This window comes from Tamandua tetradactyla, chromosome 8 (assembly GCF_023851605.1).
Source record: "Tamandua tetradactyla isolate mTamTet1 chromosome 8, mTamTet1.pri, whole genome shotgun sequence".
In the NCBI taxonomy this organism is placed as follows: domain Eukaryota; kingdom Metazoa; phylum Chordata; class Mammalia; order Pilosa; family Myrmecophagidae; genus Tamandua; species Tamandua tetradactyla.
In genome coordinates this window covers 54,441,927-54,454,296 of record NC_135334.1, presented here as the reverse complement: position 1 = coordinate 54,454,296, position 12,370 = coordinate 54,441,927, and the positions used below count along the sequence as shown (strand labels likewise).

The window sequence follows — 12,370 nt, the reverse complement described above, 5'->3', positions numbered from 1 at the left end:
GAGAAGACTTACCCAATCAGTTGAAGGCTTTAAAAGGAGAAGTGATGATTTCCTCACTCGGAAGGGGGAATTTAATTTCCTCTCTACTTCAGCCAGCCATCTTATCTTCTGCTGGGGAATTCATCAAAAACTTTCATCAGAGTCCCCAGCTTGCAGCCTGCTGTACAGAATTTGGGCTTGCTCATAACCCCAGACATGTGAGACAATTCCTATAACAATATAATATTTACATATGTCTCCTGTCAGTTCTGTTTCCCTAGAGAACCCTGACTAATACAGTAATCTAGTGAGAAAACATTCAAACTTTTTTTCATAATATCTGAAGCAATATATCATTCAAAAATCAATAAAAAAGTATTTTGGTCACTAAAGAACAAAGTTTAGTGCGAACTTTATCTTAATTTTTTTGGTCACATGATAGTATAAGCAGATACTCTAGAAACAAAATGTAAATATAATATATTTCTATTACCTTTTTTGCTTCTAAAACTAACCGCATTTAAATTCCCCTTGAACTTGTATAGAAAGGCGCATTTTTCACATTATTTTCTTTAGATCACAAGGATCTAGTCTAAATTAAATCATACTAAAAGTGAGACAAAGTAATTTTATCTGCATGCATTGTTGGCTTGGTATGATAAAACCATTAGCTTTAAAGTAAATATATGTGAAGTTAATATTTGTTTCATTAACTTTGTTATGCTATAAATATTTGGCTCCTCTTGTACTTCAGACATTATGATAAATCATGTAAACTTTGACTTCCTTTGAGGAAAAAAAATAGTGCTCCAATAGATCTAGCTAAAGCTTTTATACAAAAAATTTAAGCTGATGTCAGAAAGAGTCGAAATACTTTGACAATGTGATTTTCTATTTCACGTTATTTTCGGCACTTAGTGCTACCCATTTTCCTCCATTTTCTTTCTTACGGTCAGAAAGCTGAGGAAATGGCATGTTTTGGAAACTCAGAATCCACATCGATATCTCAAACTTTTCTATACTTCTTTTGCTCAGTTCTAAAAATGTGCAATTAGGCATCGTGACCATTAGGTGGTACCATCTCACAGGAGATAGCTGCTTAACTGACCCAGACTTCATATATCAGGGTTTAGAGACATGATTTAACTTCATACATTTGTCAACACTATAAATTTTAAATAGCTCATTCCCTATGAATCAGGCAAAGTTCTCCACTTAAACAATGAGATGTTCATGGGAAAATTTCTACTGCGAAGCCTGAGATTGTTCACGTTTGCTAAGAGAATTTTCTGAAGAGTAAATAATAGGATGGTTAAGAAGTTAATTTTTTCCATTTAGCATATAAAGTATATGAAACATATGTTGACAGTTTCATCTTAGAGTTTAGTCCTAAACAAGTGTTGTTTGTTGTTCTTTACCAATAACTTGTTGACATTTTTTCAAACCAGTTCTTTTGAGAATTTTATACATTAAATTTATGGTATATTTGAGCCAGTCTAATTTAAAAATCTATATACAGTATAGATTTAATATGCAAGGTATTTCGTGGAAGGGGAGGTATGGCTATATGTTCATGTTTTTCTTTTGTCTTTATTATAGGAGAATTCCAAACTCCTTCAAGAACGCGCTGTGGCCTATATTAATGCTGATTCTTCTATAGAAGGTGAATTTTGTTGGTTTCATAGGAAAAGAAGTGATTATGCTAGTATCAGCAGCTGTTTACTTCGTAATTTATGCTCTAGAAAAGCAGGAAAATCCATTAGCATGTTATTAGAGAAGCTGCCCCTGATTTGTCAGGCTGCTATTTCTGATTCATATTTACTGGAACACATGTTAAGAAAATGTTTTTTTTTTCCTATTGGCTTTACACTGTAAAGTGCTATTCAAGAGGACAGCACTCTGATTTGCTTTTTCTGGCAGATTTCCTTGTATATGGTAGGAATTCATTTTATACCTGCTGAATGAATAAGTGAATCATGGGATGAAAAATATGTATATAATTTAGATTTAATCTCCCCAGTTTCATCATCATATAATCCATAAAAATTTTGACAAGGTACTAATTTCATCTTTCCCCAGTCTTTTTTTTTTTTTTATTTTTTTGCCAGTCAACAAATATTTTTCGAGCATCTTCTGAATACAATGCACATTCCCAAGGGCTCAAAGAAGTTAGAGGTTAGTAAGAGCCAATCTTGTATTCAGGAGTTTTCAGGCCAGCATAGATGATACAGTAAGTCTGGAATTAGAATATATGCAGATACTTTAAGAAAGACATAGTCCAAATACTCTGAGGGTTCAGAAGAGAGAGAAATCACAAACTTTAAGAAAAGCTTGACAAGAGACGTATTTGGGATAGGACTTGAAGAATGGGTATGTTTTGATAAGTAGAGATTCATACCAAAAGAGAGTCACAGGTTGATTTCTATGGAAATCATAGTCCATTGTCATTACACTCCATTCATACTAGTCTTTCTATTCCTGGCCATATGCAACTTATCAGCCATTGCAATTTGAATTGCTATTCAACACACTTTCCACTTCTTTAACTCTTTACAATTTCCCCTATTTCGACATAGCTACAAGAAGCTTTGTCTTTGTAGCACTCATCTATGTCATTATCAAATAATCATTTGTTTTACCATCTGCCTTCCCTACTTGACTGTTTTCTTTAGCAAGGAATGGACGCATTGTTGCTTGTTCACTAGTGAATTCCTAATATCTCATTGTATTTGCTACATGGATGGATGATGCATTCCCTCCCATTTGAGGGAATAGATGAATGAAGGGTAGACTTTTAGAATATATTCTTTAGTCAAGCAGTAAGTTTTTCATGTAAGATAGCGGGGCATGGCACTGTGATCAAGGCATATTGGTAGCTATTGACATTTACTTTTGGCATCCACACATCTGAGTTGCGTTTTCCTGTAAGTTATCACAGCACATTTCAGTGATTCTTTCTTCCTTCTCTTAGCTTGGTGGCTCAGGGCCTGGCTTTTATGTCAGACTGCCTTGGTTTACTCCTGGCCCTGCCAATTTCTAGTTTTGTGACTACTTACTTTCTCAATTTCCTCACCTCTAACCAGGGTTCCTAACAGTGCCTGTCTCAAAGAGTTCTTAGAAGGACAAAATGAATTTATTTTTGTCAAGCTCCCAGACACGTACCTGGCACAGAGTAAGTGCTCAAAAATGTTAGCTTTGATTATTGCTACTCTTATTTAGAAATGCACGTTAGGATGAAGCCTATATGCCACACAGAATAAATACCCCAAATATATGTTCTTCAAAAGTAAAATAATGTTCTTTTTACTACTAGTTTTTTAAGATTAGATTTTTACTGTAATTTTTTAATCATTGGATTTATCTGATAATGTCATTTTCCAGCTTAAATTACTCCATTGTCTCCCCATAATTTTCTGTATCAAGGACAAGAGACATACAGGAAACTCTCTATGACTGGGAAGCCACATACCTCACTTCATTATATATTAAAATTGTATTATTTTTTTATTTCCCAAAGTTTGGAATATTTCCATCCCATTGGCAGTCCTATATATAATTTAGCTCACACAAAACTAAAAATTTGTTTAATCTTCAAAATAAACCTGTGACTTATACTTTTATTATCTCTGCTGTATAAAAGAAGGAACTGAGACTGAAAAGGGTAAAATACTTCCCTAAGGTCACATAGCTAGTAAAGAGTTGAACTGGAACTGAAATTGGACAGAACTGTTTTGACTTTCCCCCTCTAGCCACTATGCTATCTTATCTTTCACTATATTATACAGGCCTTTGGCATCATATTGTAGCTAAAACATTCTGCAACTTGCCCTTTTCATTCGGCAACATGTTATGGATTACTTTCCATGTCAGTTGGAGTAAGACATGCAGGCATAAGGTAGAATACTGTTCCATGCTGAGGGAATAGTATTTGCAAAGACCCTGCGGTGGGGGTATGCTTGGGGTAGAGCAGGAGGAAATGCTGGCCTGAGGTTTTCTCATGCAAGTTTCTGTGGGCCATGGACAGGTGTGCTGAATTTTATTGAGTAAGATAAAAAACCATTGGAAAGTTTTTATCCAACTTATGTTTTAAAAGGGTTATTCCGGATTAGAGGGTAGCAATGGTCTTTGAATTGAAGAGTAGAAGAAATAAATGAAATAAAACACAATCAACCCTTTCCTTATCTTTCAGGAAACTACACTTTGAGAGTTGATTGTACACCGCTGATGCACAGATTGGTCTACGACATAGCAAAAGAGGTAAAAACTGTTACACATAACTTAAGTAAATTTCCACTGTGCAACTGATGTGTTTGAGGTGCCATTATTACGTTAAGTGTGTTGTTTTGCATTTTATTGTTTAGCATTTTAAAATATTACCTCCATAGTACATTATATCTAAAAATCTATTTATACATGTTGCCTTATTTCTCCCCTCATCACTGGGATGTAGCTTTTGGGTATCATTATGTCTACCATCCCCATTTTGAAAATGAAGAAATTGAGCTCAAAGAGGATTAGACACCAAGGTCACACAACTTGTACACTCGCGGAACCAGGGCATGGTCCTGTTGTTTAACCTTTAACTTTAAAACTGTTCTGTACCACTTGATCCCGTGATTCCAGTTAATTTAAGACCCTGGAAGAGGTCAAGGTTCTACATAACTGAAAAAGAAATACCTGTATAAAAGCCAAGCACTGCCTTCCAGGGACAAATCAATTTGGAGCAAAGGCTAGCTGAGACCAAGGCATCTGCCCTTCCTGGCTCCGTGCCCAGACTTCAATCCATAGCTGTGAGCCTGGTGAGAGCTCAATATTGTCTTCATTCTGACAGCAGCACAAGGTACTGAACTTAGCTGACATAGTTACTGAATTCCTACAAGATTTAGAGGCAACTCCTCACCTCCATTCTCCTTACCAACAGGTCCACAAATTTCTAAGTAGTTGCTTAGGACTCTTCGAGGTTACCTAAAACCCCTTCCTTTATTTATTCATTCATCCATTACCTAGTGGGTTTACAGGCTAGTAAGCATGAGGCAAAAACTAGTTCCTGGAAATACAAAGATGGAAGGATAACACTTGTCCTACTGAGAAGCCCTCAGCCTGATGGAGAGACTGGCAAAGGCACACATCAGTAGAATATAATGAAGAGTAATTGTTGTATAACGTATACAAATATGAGATTCTTTAATATGGAATTCAGTAAGGGAGCTGATTCCCCTTATTGAACCGTCTTTGGCTGTGTGGAGCACTAGCTCTGGGTTGAACTTTTAACTTTCTGTTAGCCTGATTTTTTAATTTGTTTGCTTGTTGGGCTGATTTTTGAAAGCAGCATTATTTTCTCCTGCAGCTGCTCTAAAGCTTTGGCCTTAGGAGGGTGCTTTTAGAACACTTTTGTTAGAATAAGGTGCTTTCTTTTCAGTGTTCAGTGTCATGACAAGTTCTGGGTTGCAATATTAAAAAGAACCTTTGGCAACAGTGTTTCTGGAGTTGCATTCAATTGTGTTGTGTCCTCGCTGTGAGGTCGAAAACCTGAGAATACGGAAGGTGCCGTGCAGTCACCAAGGAGGAGCACTCAGTCTGGCCTGGGGTAGAACAAGTAAGAAAAGGCTTCCCTGAGAAGCTGTGTTCTGAGGGAGAAGGAGGTGATCTGTCTGAGTAAGGATGGGTGTTCTGGTAAACTGAGCAGAATCTGCGAAGCCCTGTGGTCAAAAGAGCACCATGTACTTGGACAACTGACTGAGTTCCGTGCGAACAGAATCATGGAACTGGTTGGGGGCTGGTGTGAGGCCATTGAGAGAAGAAAGATCACGGAGAGTTTGGTTCAGGGCTACAAAGTATTGACCTTACACACATTTTCTTCCTAAAGGTATAAATTTACTTTATGGTTTTTTGAATATACATTACTTTGTCTTAGAAAAGTTTTCAGCAATACCATTGATAGTGTATGTGTGAACCAGTGTGCTGATATATATACATTTTTTAGTATGATAAGGTGCCACAAGTATAATTTCTGCATTTTCCAATACCAACTTTTGTAAATGACATTTGTTTATTTTGTAAAAGTGATTTCCTCATTAGACAAAATTAAGATAAAGAAAAGTAGAAAGAAGGGAGAGGTCATCCTATTTTCACCAAAGGCAAGCTCTGAGCTCTGATTGTTTTCAGTTTCTTTTCCTCCCGCATTTATATGTTTAAAATTATTTTTCAACATAGTTGGCTTTTTTTCTTACATAGATTACATAGTTTTATATTACATACATAGATTACATAGAATTAATTTGAAAAAATTCATTAGTGTAGTTAATTACTTAAGACTCCATTATTTGCCTGCAATTTTATCACTTTCCATATAGTGTAAAAAAGTTAAATGTCTGGTAAATGCTAAGGAAGTTTGACTGCTAATTTTATATACTAGCTCGATTGGTGCTACCTTGTCACAATAGCAAAAACTACTGTCTTGGTCAGGTTTGAAATTGCGATGCTTGGCAGTTTTTTGTTTTGTTTCATTTTGATTTGTTTGTTTTGGGAGAGTGATTTGTATTATTGCAAAATTTACTGAAAAGTGAAAATTTAGTACCTTTTTTTATATCACAGAATTTCAAATTTGCTTTTTTTTTTAATAAATGGAGCTATACTGCCCTTCATATTAAAGCTTGTGTACAAGTTATAAATTGAAATGGAATTATTTTGTTCCCTTTCTTTATTCATGTTTTTCAAGTTAAGATGGTGACATAACTTCTGACTCCTCACCTTAAAGCAAATGTGTGTACACATAGACTTTTATACATTATACTGTACTATAGCACCCACACATTGAATTCCAAAATTTTCTTAGAGTTCCCACTTAGTAGAGAGTATACTATGTGTCTTATTGATCTGTGAATCTTGGCATCCACATAGAGTCTTTAATGGCTTAGATTCTCTATAAAAATGGATTTGTTGGAAAATAGAGCATTTTTATTAAATAAATTTTAATAATAAAATTTATTTAATTTTTAAATAATAAAATTTAAATTATTAAAATATAATAAAAAAATAATAAAAATTTTACCACATATTCAATCTCTGTAAAAAATTATAGAACATGACAAAGTTTAATTTGCTAAGTGTTTTTGGCATGGTAGCTGATGCTCTGAGTCTAGAATTCAATGATAGGTCCCTTAGATTTTTCATCTGTAATAGCAGAAAATACATTTAAAGGCATATGTTTAACACAATTAAAATAAATAATTAATGAAATAAAATGTGAATTATGTTGTATTTTGTTATTTAATGACTTTTGTAGTCTTACTGGCAAGAAGCGATATTAAAGGGAATACATCCTCTTAAGCAACCTGTTTCAAAACGAAGGAGAAATACACGAGAGTAGCCTCCCTCAATTCAGAAAAATAGACCCCCAAAAAATCATCTAATTTGACCATTCATCTAAAGACAATGACTTGTTGAAAACCCAATGTAGCCTTCTTTTCTATACATTTGATGCATTTTTAAAATAATATTATATTTGTGCCCATACATAATAACATCATCATTTGCCCATATTGTCAGAAATTCAGTATTATAATTTATAATACCTGCTAATGTGTAGATTCTGTCCCTTGTTTCTCTGAATCATAATTTGCTCCATGGTTAATGGGCATTAGGTGTCAATATATCTGACTTATAAGTATTCTCTTTTTTCCCTTTAAATTCATGTAGCTCCAAAGCCCTGATAAAGACTTTGAAGGCAAATCTCTTTATGAGAGCTGGAAGGAAAAGAATCCTTCACAGGAATTTGGTGGCAGACCCAGGTAAACAAAATAAAACAGAAAACTCTGTTGATTTTATATTGGATTGGATTGACAATCAAAAGGTATTTTCTTTCAATCTTTCATAATAAAAATTTAACTCTTCAAACTGCTCTAAATCTGACAGAGGAAAAGCAATACTTTGGCTCACAAACAAAATGTCATTTTGTTTTAAAGGTAAATCTGTATGTCAACAAAAAATGGTTCTTTTGAATAGGTCATATACACACATGATACAAAAATCAAAGGCTATATAATGTTTTTAATGGTGAAAAGTAATCCCCCCTCACATTTTTTGTCCTCTTAGTTATACTGTTGTTACTTTACAGTTAACAAATATTTTGGTTACTCCAATAAAAGTATATATATCACGCCATCGTTGGTTGAATACTATTTGAAGCAAGTGAAGAGGAATCAACATCTCAGTATTATGAGATTGACACCAAGATAATTAATAATTTAAATTAAGAGTAGGATTTATATCTGACATTTTGTCTGAAATATTGCCTCTTTTCCCCCCTTTATTATGTTTAACAAATAGACAAAGTAATTTGAATGACGTAATCTAGTGAAAAATATTTTACAACTTCATGCATAAAATGGTCACCACTGCATAAAAGAGTCTTATGGTATTTTACAATCAGAATTAATATTCCTTTTAAATTTTTCACTGTACATCTAATGCTATAAGAATGGAGTTTAGTTTAATTAAACTCTAATCTGTGGCTGATGAGCTACATCTGAAATAATTTTATCATCTTGTCTCTAAAAGGATTAACAAGTTGGGATCTGGTAATGATTTTGAAGTTTTTTTCCAAAGACTTGGCATAGCTTCGGGCAGAGTACGTTATACTAAACATTGGGTAAGTCTGTGTCAGTAAACTCTGCAAGATTATTTATGAATATGTATTTTAGCTAAGGAAATCATTCTGGCTCTTAAAAAAAAAAAGGGCTCAATCACTAGAGAAATAAGAACAGAGGGAGAAGTCTGGATGGATAAGATTACCTGAGTCATTTCTCATCTAATGTCTTGAGCCCCAGATTCAAGTGTCAGCTGGCGCCAATACACTATGTCTGCAAATTTGAACTTCCCTGTACACCTTTAAACACATTTTCTGTTGCATTTCATGGCACTTCATTCTACTAATCATTTAAGTTTTGAAATGTAAGAATTGTCTTTGACTCCTCATTGCCCATTATTATTGAAATTTAATCCCTATCAAGACCTGCATATATTTAGGAATTTTTCCTCTTATTGTATCGCCAATCATTAAATGTGGAAAAGTGGGCCACCTTAAAAGAACAAAGGGCACAGTACACAGCGAACATATTTATGTCATGATTCCTTTCCTTTTTGTTGTTGATGGTGATGATTTTCTAGTTTTTGTTTTTTATCAAAGTAACACAGGTCTATAGTTTATAACATGTCAAAGAGTTCTACAGGAGCTTATAATGGAAAACAGTAGTACCTTATTCCGCCCTTATTCCGCCTTCAGCCTCATTCCACCCCTGGTTCCATTCATTGGATGAAAACCCCTTCAGCTTCCTTACTGGTTTCTTCTGGTATCTATCTCCATGCTTATAAACAGTATGCTTATACCGACACTTTTTGTTTTTCAGTTTTATGCGTTATCCATTTACTTCTTACTAAAGAAGATAGATATTCAATTCTTTATAACACCTTGTCCTCTAACCCCCCAAGTACATTCCCTCATGGCATTTTCTCTGAGTATAGTTTGTACTGCACTTGTTGATTAGAACCCCCTACTTAGGGCTCTACTCTTCTCCAGCCTTCAGGGTTGCTGAGAAATCTGATTTTTTTTTTTTTTTAAAGATTTTAAAGCTAATTCTAGTATCTTCTCTTCATGACCAGGACTGTGTCCTGGCATACAGTTTACCTCGGTTTATTGTCATGTTGCATCCACTGGGCTGGGCACAAAGTGGACTCTCCAGTCTGGAAACCAATATTTTTCCATTCTAGGGAACATTTTTTTTCCTTTGATTATTTCTTCCTTGTTTTCTCTATTTTTTGAAGCATTATTAATTTGCTTAGAATTTGGGGATTATCTTCTGATAGTTTTGCTTTTCTTTCTCTAATTTTACTCTGTCGTTTTCTACTTCCTGGAATATTTCTCTCCATTTGATCATTTATTTTTCTACTTAAGTATTTTTATTAAATCTTCGCATGTTCCCTATAGCACCTCTTTACTCTGGGTTTAATTACCTTTATTTTAATTAGTTCATTTGGCCTCCATCTTTAAGTTTAAAGGCCTTTTTCCAAATGCCTGGGAGGCTTCCCCAAAAGTTATTTGGTAATAAGCCCTGAAAGCTGAATTCAAACCCTGGCAGGCTAATTACAGAGACCCACTGTCTTCAATACCACTATAAAAATGGTTTTCACATCATTAAGGGAAAAATAAGCACCAAAAACAATGGACAGAAGGCATAAATTGGCAATCTGAAAAGCCCTTCCCTCTTGCCTTTTGTGTATTCTCTTGGTTTTCTTTATACCCATCTGACCACTCCTTCTCTCTCCTTTGTGAGGTTTGGTACCCACCATGGAACCAGATTCTCCACTCTTCAGCACACTGCTTGTGGGAGCATCGTTCATACATGGAATTTCATTGAATAAAGAATCTGCTGTATTACTCTGTGTAATATTGTAAAATGCAGACTTGTTTACATCTAACAGTTCTCTATCTTCTTAAATTATTTTCACTCAAATGCAACACTGTCTTCGTCTCAGACTCTTACAACAATTCTTCATCTCTGCTATACTTAAGGGCAAGACTGTTAGGTCTTTACAAGAGAATTTTTAAAATAACATTAATATTGTACATATAGATATTTTAATTGCTACAAACCTAGAGTGTGTTTAAATATTATAATACTAGCCCTCTAGTAAACAGCTTGTTAAGGTGCTTATGTACTTTCTTTTATTCTTCACTGAGCAAAACATTCTTACTCGTATTAGTAAATATGGTATGATGCATTTTAGTATAGGCTGTCTTATAAGAGATCTTTTTTTTTTGTAGGCAACAAGCACATTAAGTGGCTATCCACTGTATCACAGTATCTATGAAACATATGAATTGGTGGAAAAATTTTATGATCCAACGTTTAAGTATCACCTCACTGTGGCCAAGTTTCGAGGAGGAATGTTGTATGAACTAGCCAATTCCATTGTGCTTCCTTTTGATTGTAGAGATTATGCTATACTTTTAAGAAAGTATGCTGACCAAATATGCAATATTTCAATGAAACATTCTCAAGAAATGCATATGTACAGTGTATCATTTGGTATGTTTCATTTCCTTTTTCACAATTCATTATCTATAAAAGCTTTTATAAATGCCTAAAACATAATGACCTATCTTTAGTTCACTTATTAGTTATTGCTATTCCATATGAACAAGCGTTCTGTTTATGTCTAGTAAGGTATTTTTCTATTGGTGCTAATATCTTGTAATATACAAATATGAATAGCTTATAAAATACAAAAGAGTAGACAATGGTTTTGCATATATTTCCCTTTGTTTAAACTGTAGAAAAATGTCATTAGAAATTATATTCTTAAAGCTTTTGATGGGCCTATTTTCTATTTCAGATCCACTCTTTTCTGCCATAAATAATTTTACAGAAATTGCTTCTAAGTTCAATGAGAAACTCCTACTCATGGACAAAACCAAGTATGTTCAACATACATAAATTATGCATATAATATATATAATTTAAAGGGAATACTAATTGACACTTTTATTGCTGATATGTCTTTGGAAAGTATTTGCTTCTTTCTATATCTCTAATCCAGTGTACCCTATACAGGACTGCCATCTCTCATAAATACCTGTTTCTGACATTCTAAGCGAAAACTGTGCTGTTCAGAAATGTCAATACTTCCATAGTGCCAACTGAATTAATTTCAGAATTCTCACCTTAGCACTGAAGGTCCTTTACCATGCAGCCTGAGCTTTTTTCCAGTTTTTATCTCTTGTTCTTTGAGTACCTGTTCATCCTACTTCAACCAAACACTCCTATTCCCAGAACATGCCTTCTTTTCTACTTCATGTGGATATTATTAACACAACTTCAAGTTCCTCATTTCCACTTTCAGCTGGCAAAATTCTGTTTATCCAGAACACTACATAAGTAAAGACATTCAAGCATGTGGATTAATTTTGAGCAAAATGTCAAAGGAAAAAGAGAGCTTAAAAAAAATTAAATGAGAGAAAAAAATATGAGACTGTGAAGGAACATTTTTTAAAAGTTGAATTTTGAGGGTGAACATATACCGTATAGTAAACATATGACTATGCAGTGTCAATTTATTGTGAATTGATGCAAGGATAGATATAAATATAAAAAGAGACTTCAGAAATAGACCTAGTAATATATAAGGATGTATTTGTAATAAAAAATGCATCAGAAATCATTGGGGGAAATAAAGATGTATTCAATAATATTGCATAAGCACTTTTAACAGCAGATAAAAATGTAAATTTATAGTTTCACTATGTATGCAAAAATAAGCTACAGATGCTAGACTGATTATTTATGAAAAATGGAAATATCTTTGAAAAGAGAGTCCAAGTTAGAAAAAAAAA

At 34.0% G+C, this 12,370-nt stretch overlaps 1 protein-coding gene across 1 annotated transcript in view; it reads left to right on the top strand.

Moving 5' to 3' along the window:
• Nucleotides 1-12,370, top strand: part of FOLH1 (folate hydrolase 1) — a 56,422-nt gene that overhangs the window by 36,152 nt on the left and 7,900 nt on the right. The window contains exons 12-17 of the mRNA XM_077112071.1: nucleotides 1,579-1,642; nucleotides 4,169-4,236; nucleotides 7,678-7,769; nucleotides 8,539-8,629; nucleotides 10,802-11,066; nucleotides 11,374-11,455. Of these exons, the coding sequence (XP_076968186.1) occupies nucleotides 1,579-1,642; nucleotides 4,169-4,236; nucleotides 7,678-7,769; nucleotides 8,539-8,629; nucleotides 10,802-11,066; nucleotides 11,374-11,455 (662 nt within the window). The remainder of the gene's footprint in view (nucleotides 1-1,578; nucleotides 1,643-4,168; nucleotides 4,237-7,677; nucleotides 7,770-8,538; nucleotides 8,630-10,801; nucleotides 11,067-11,373; nucleotides 11,456-12,370) is intronic.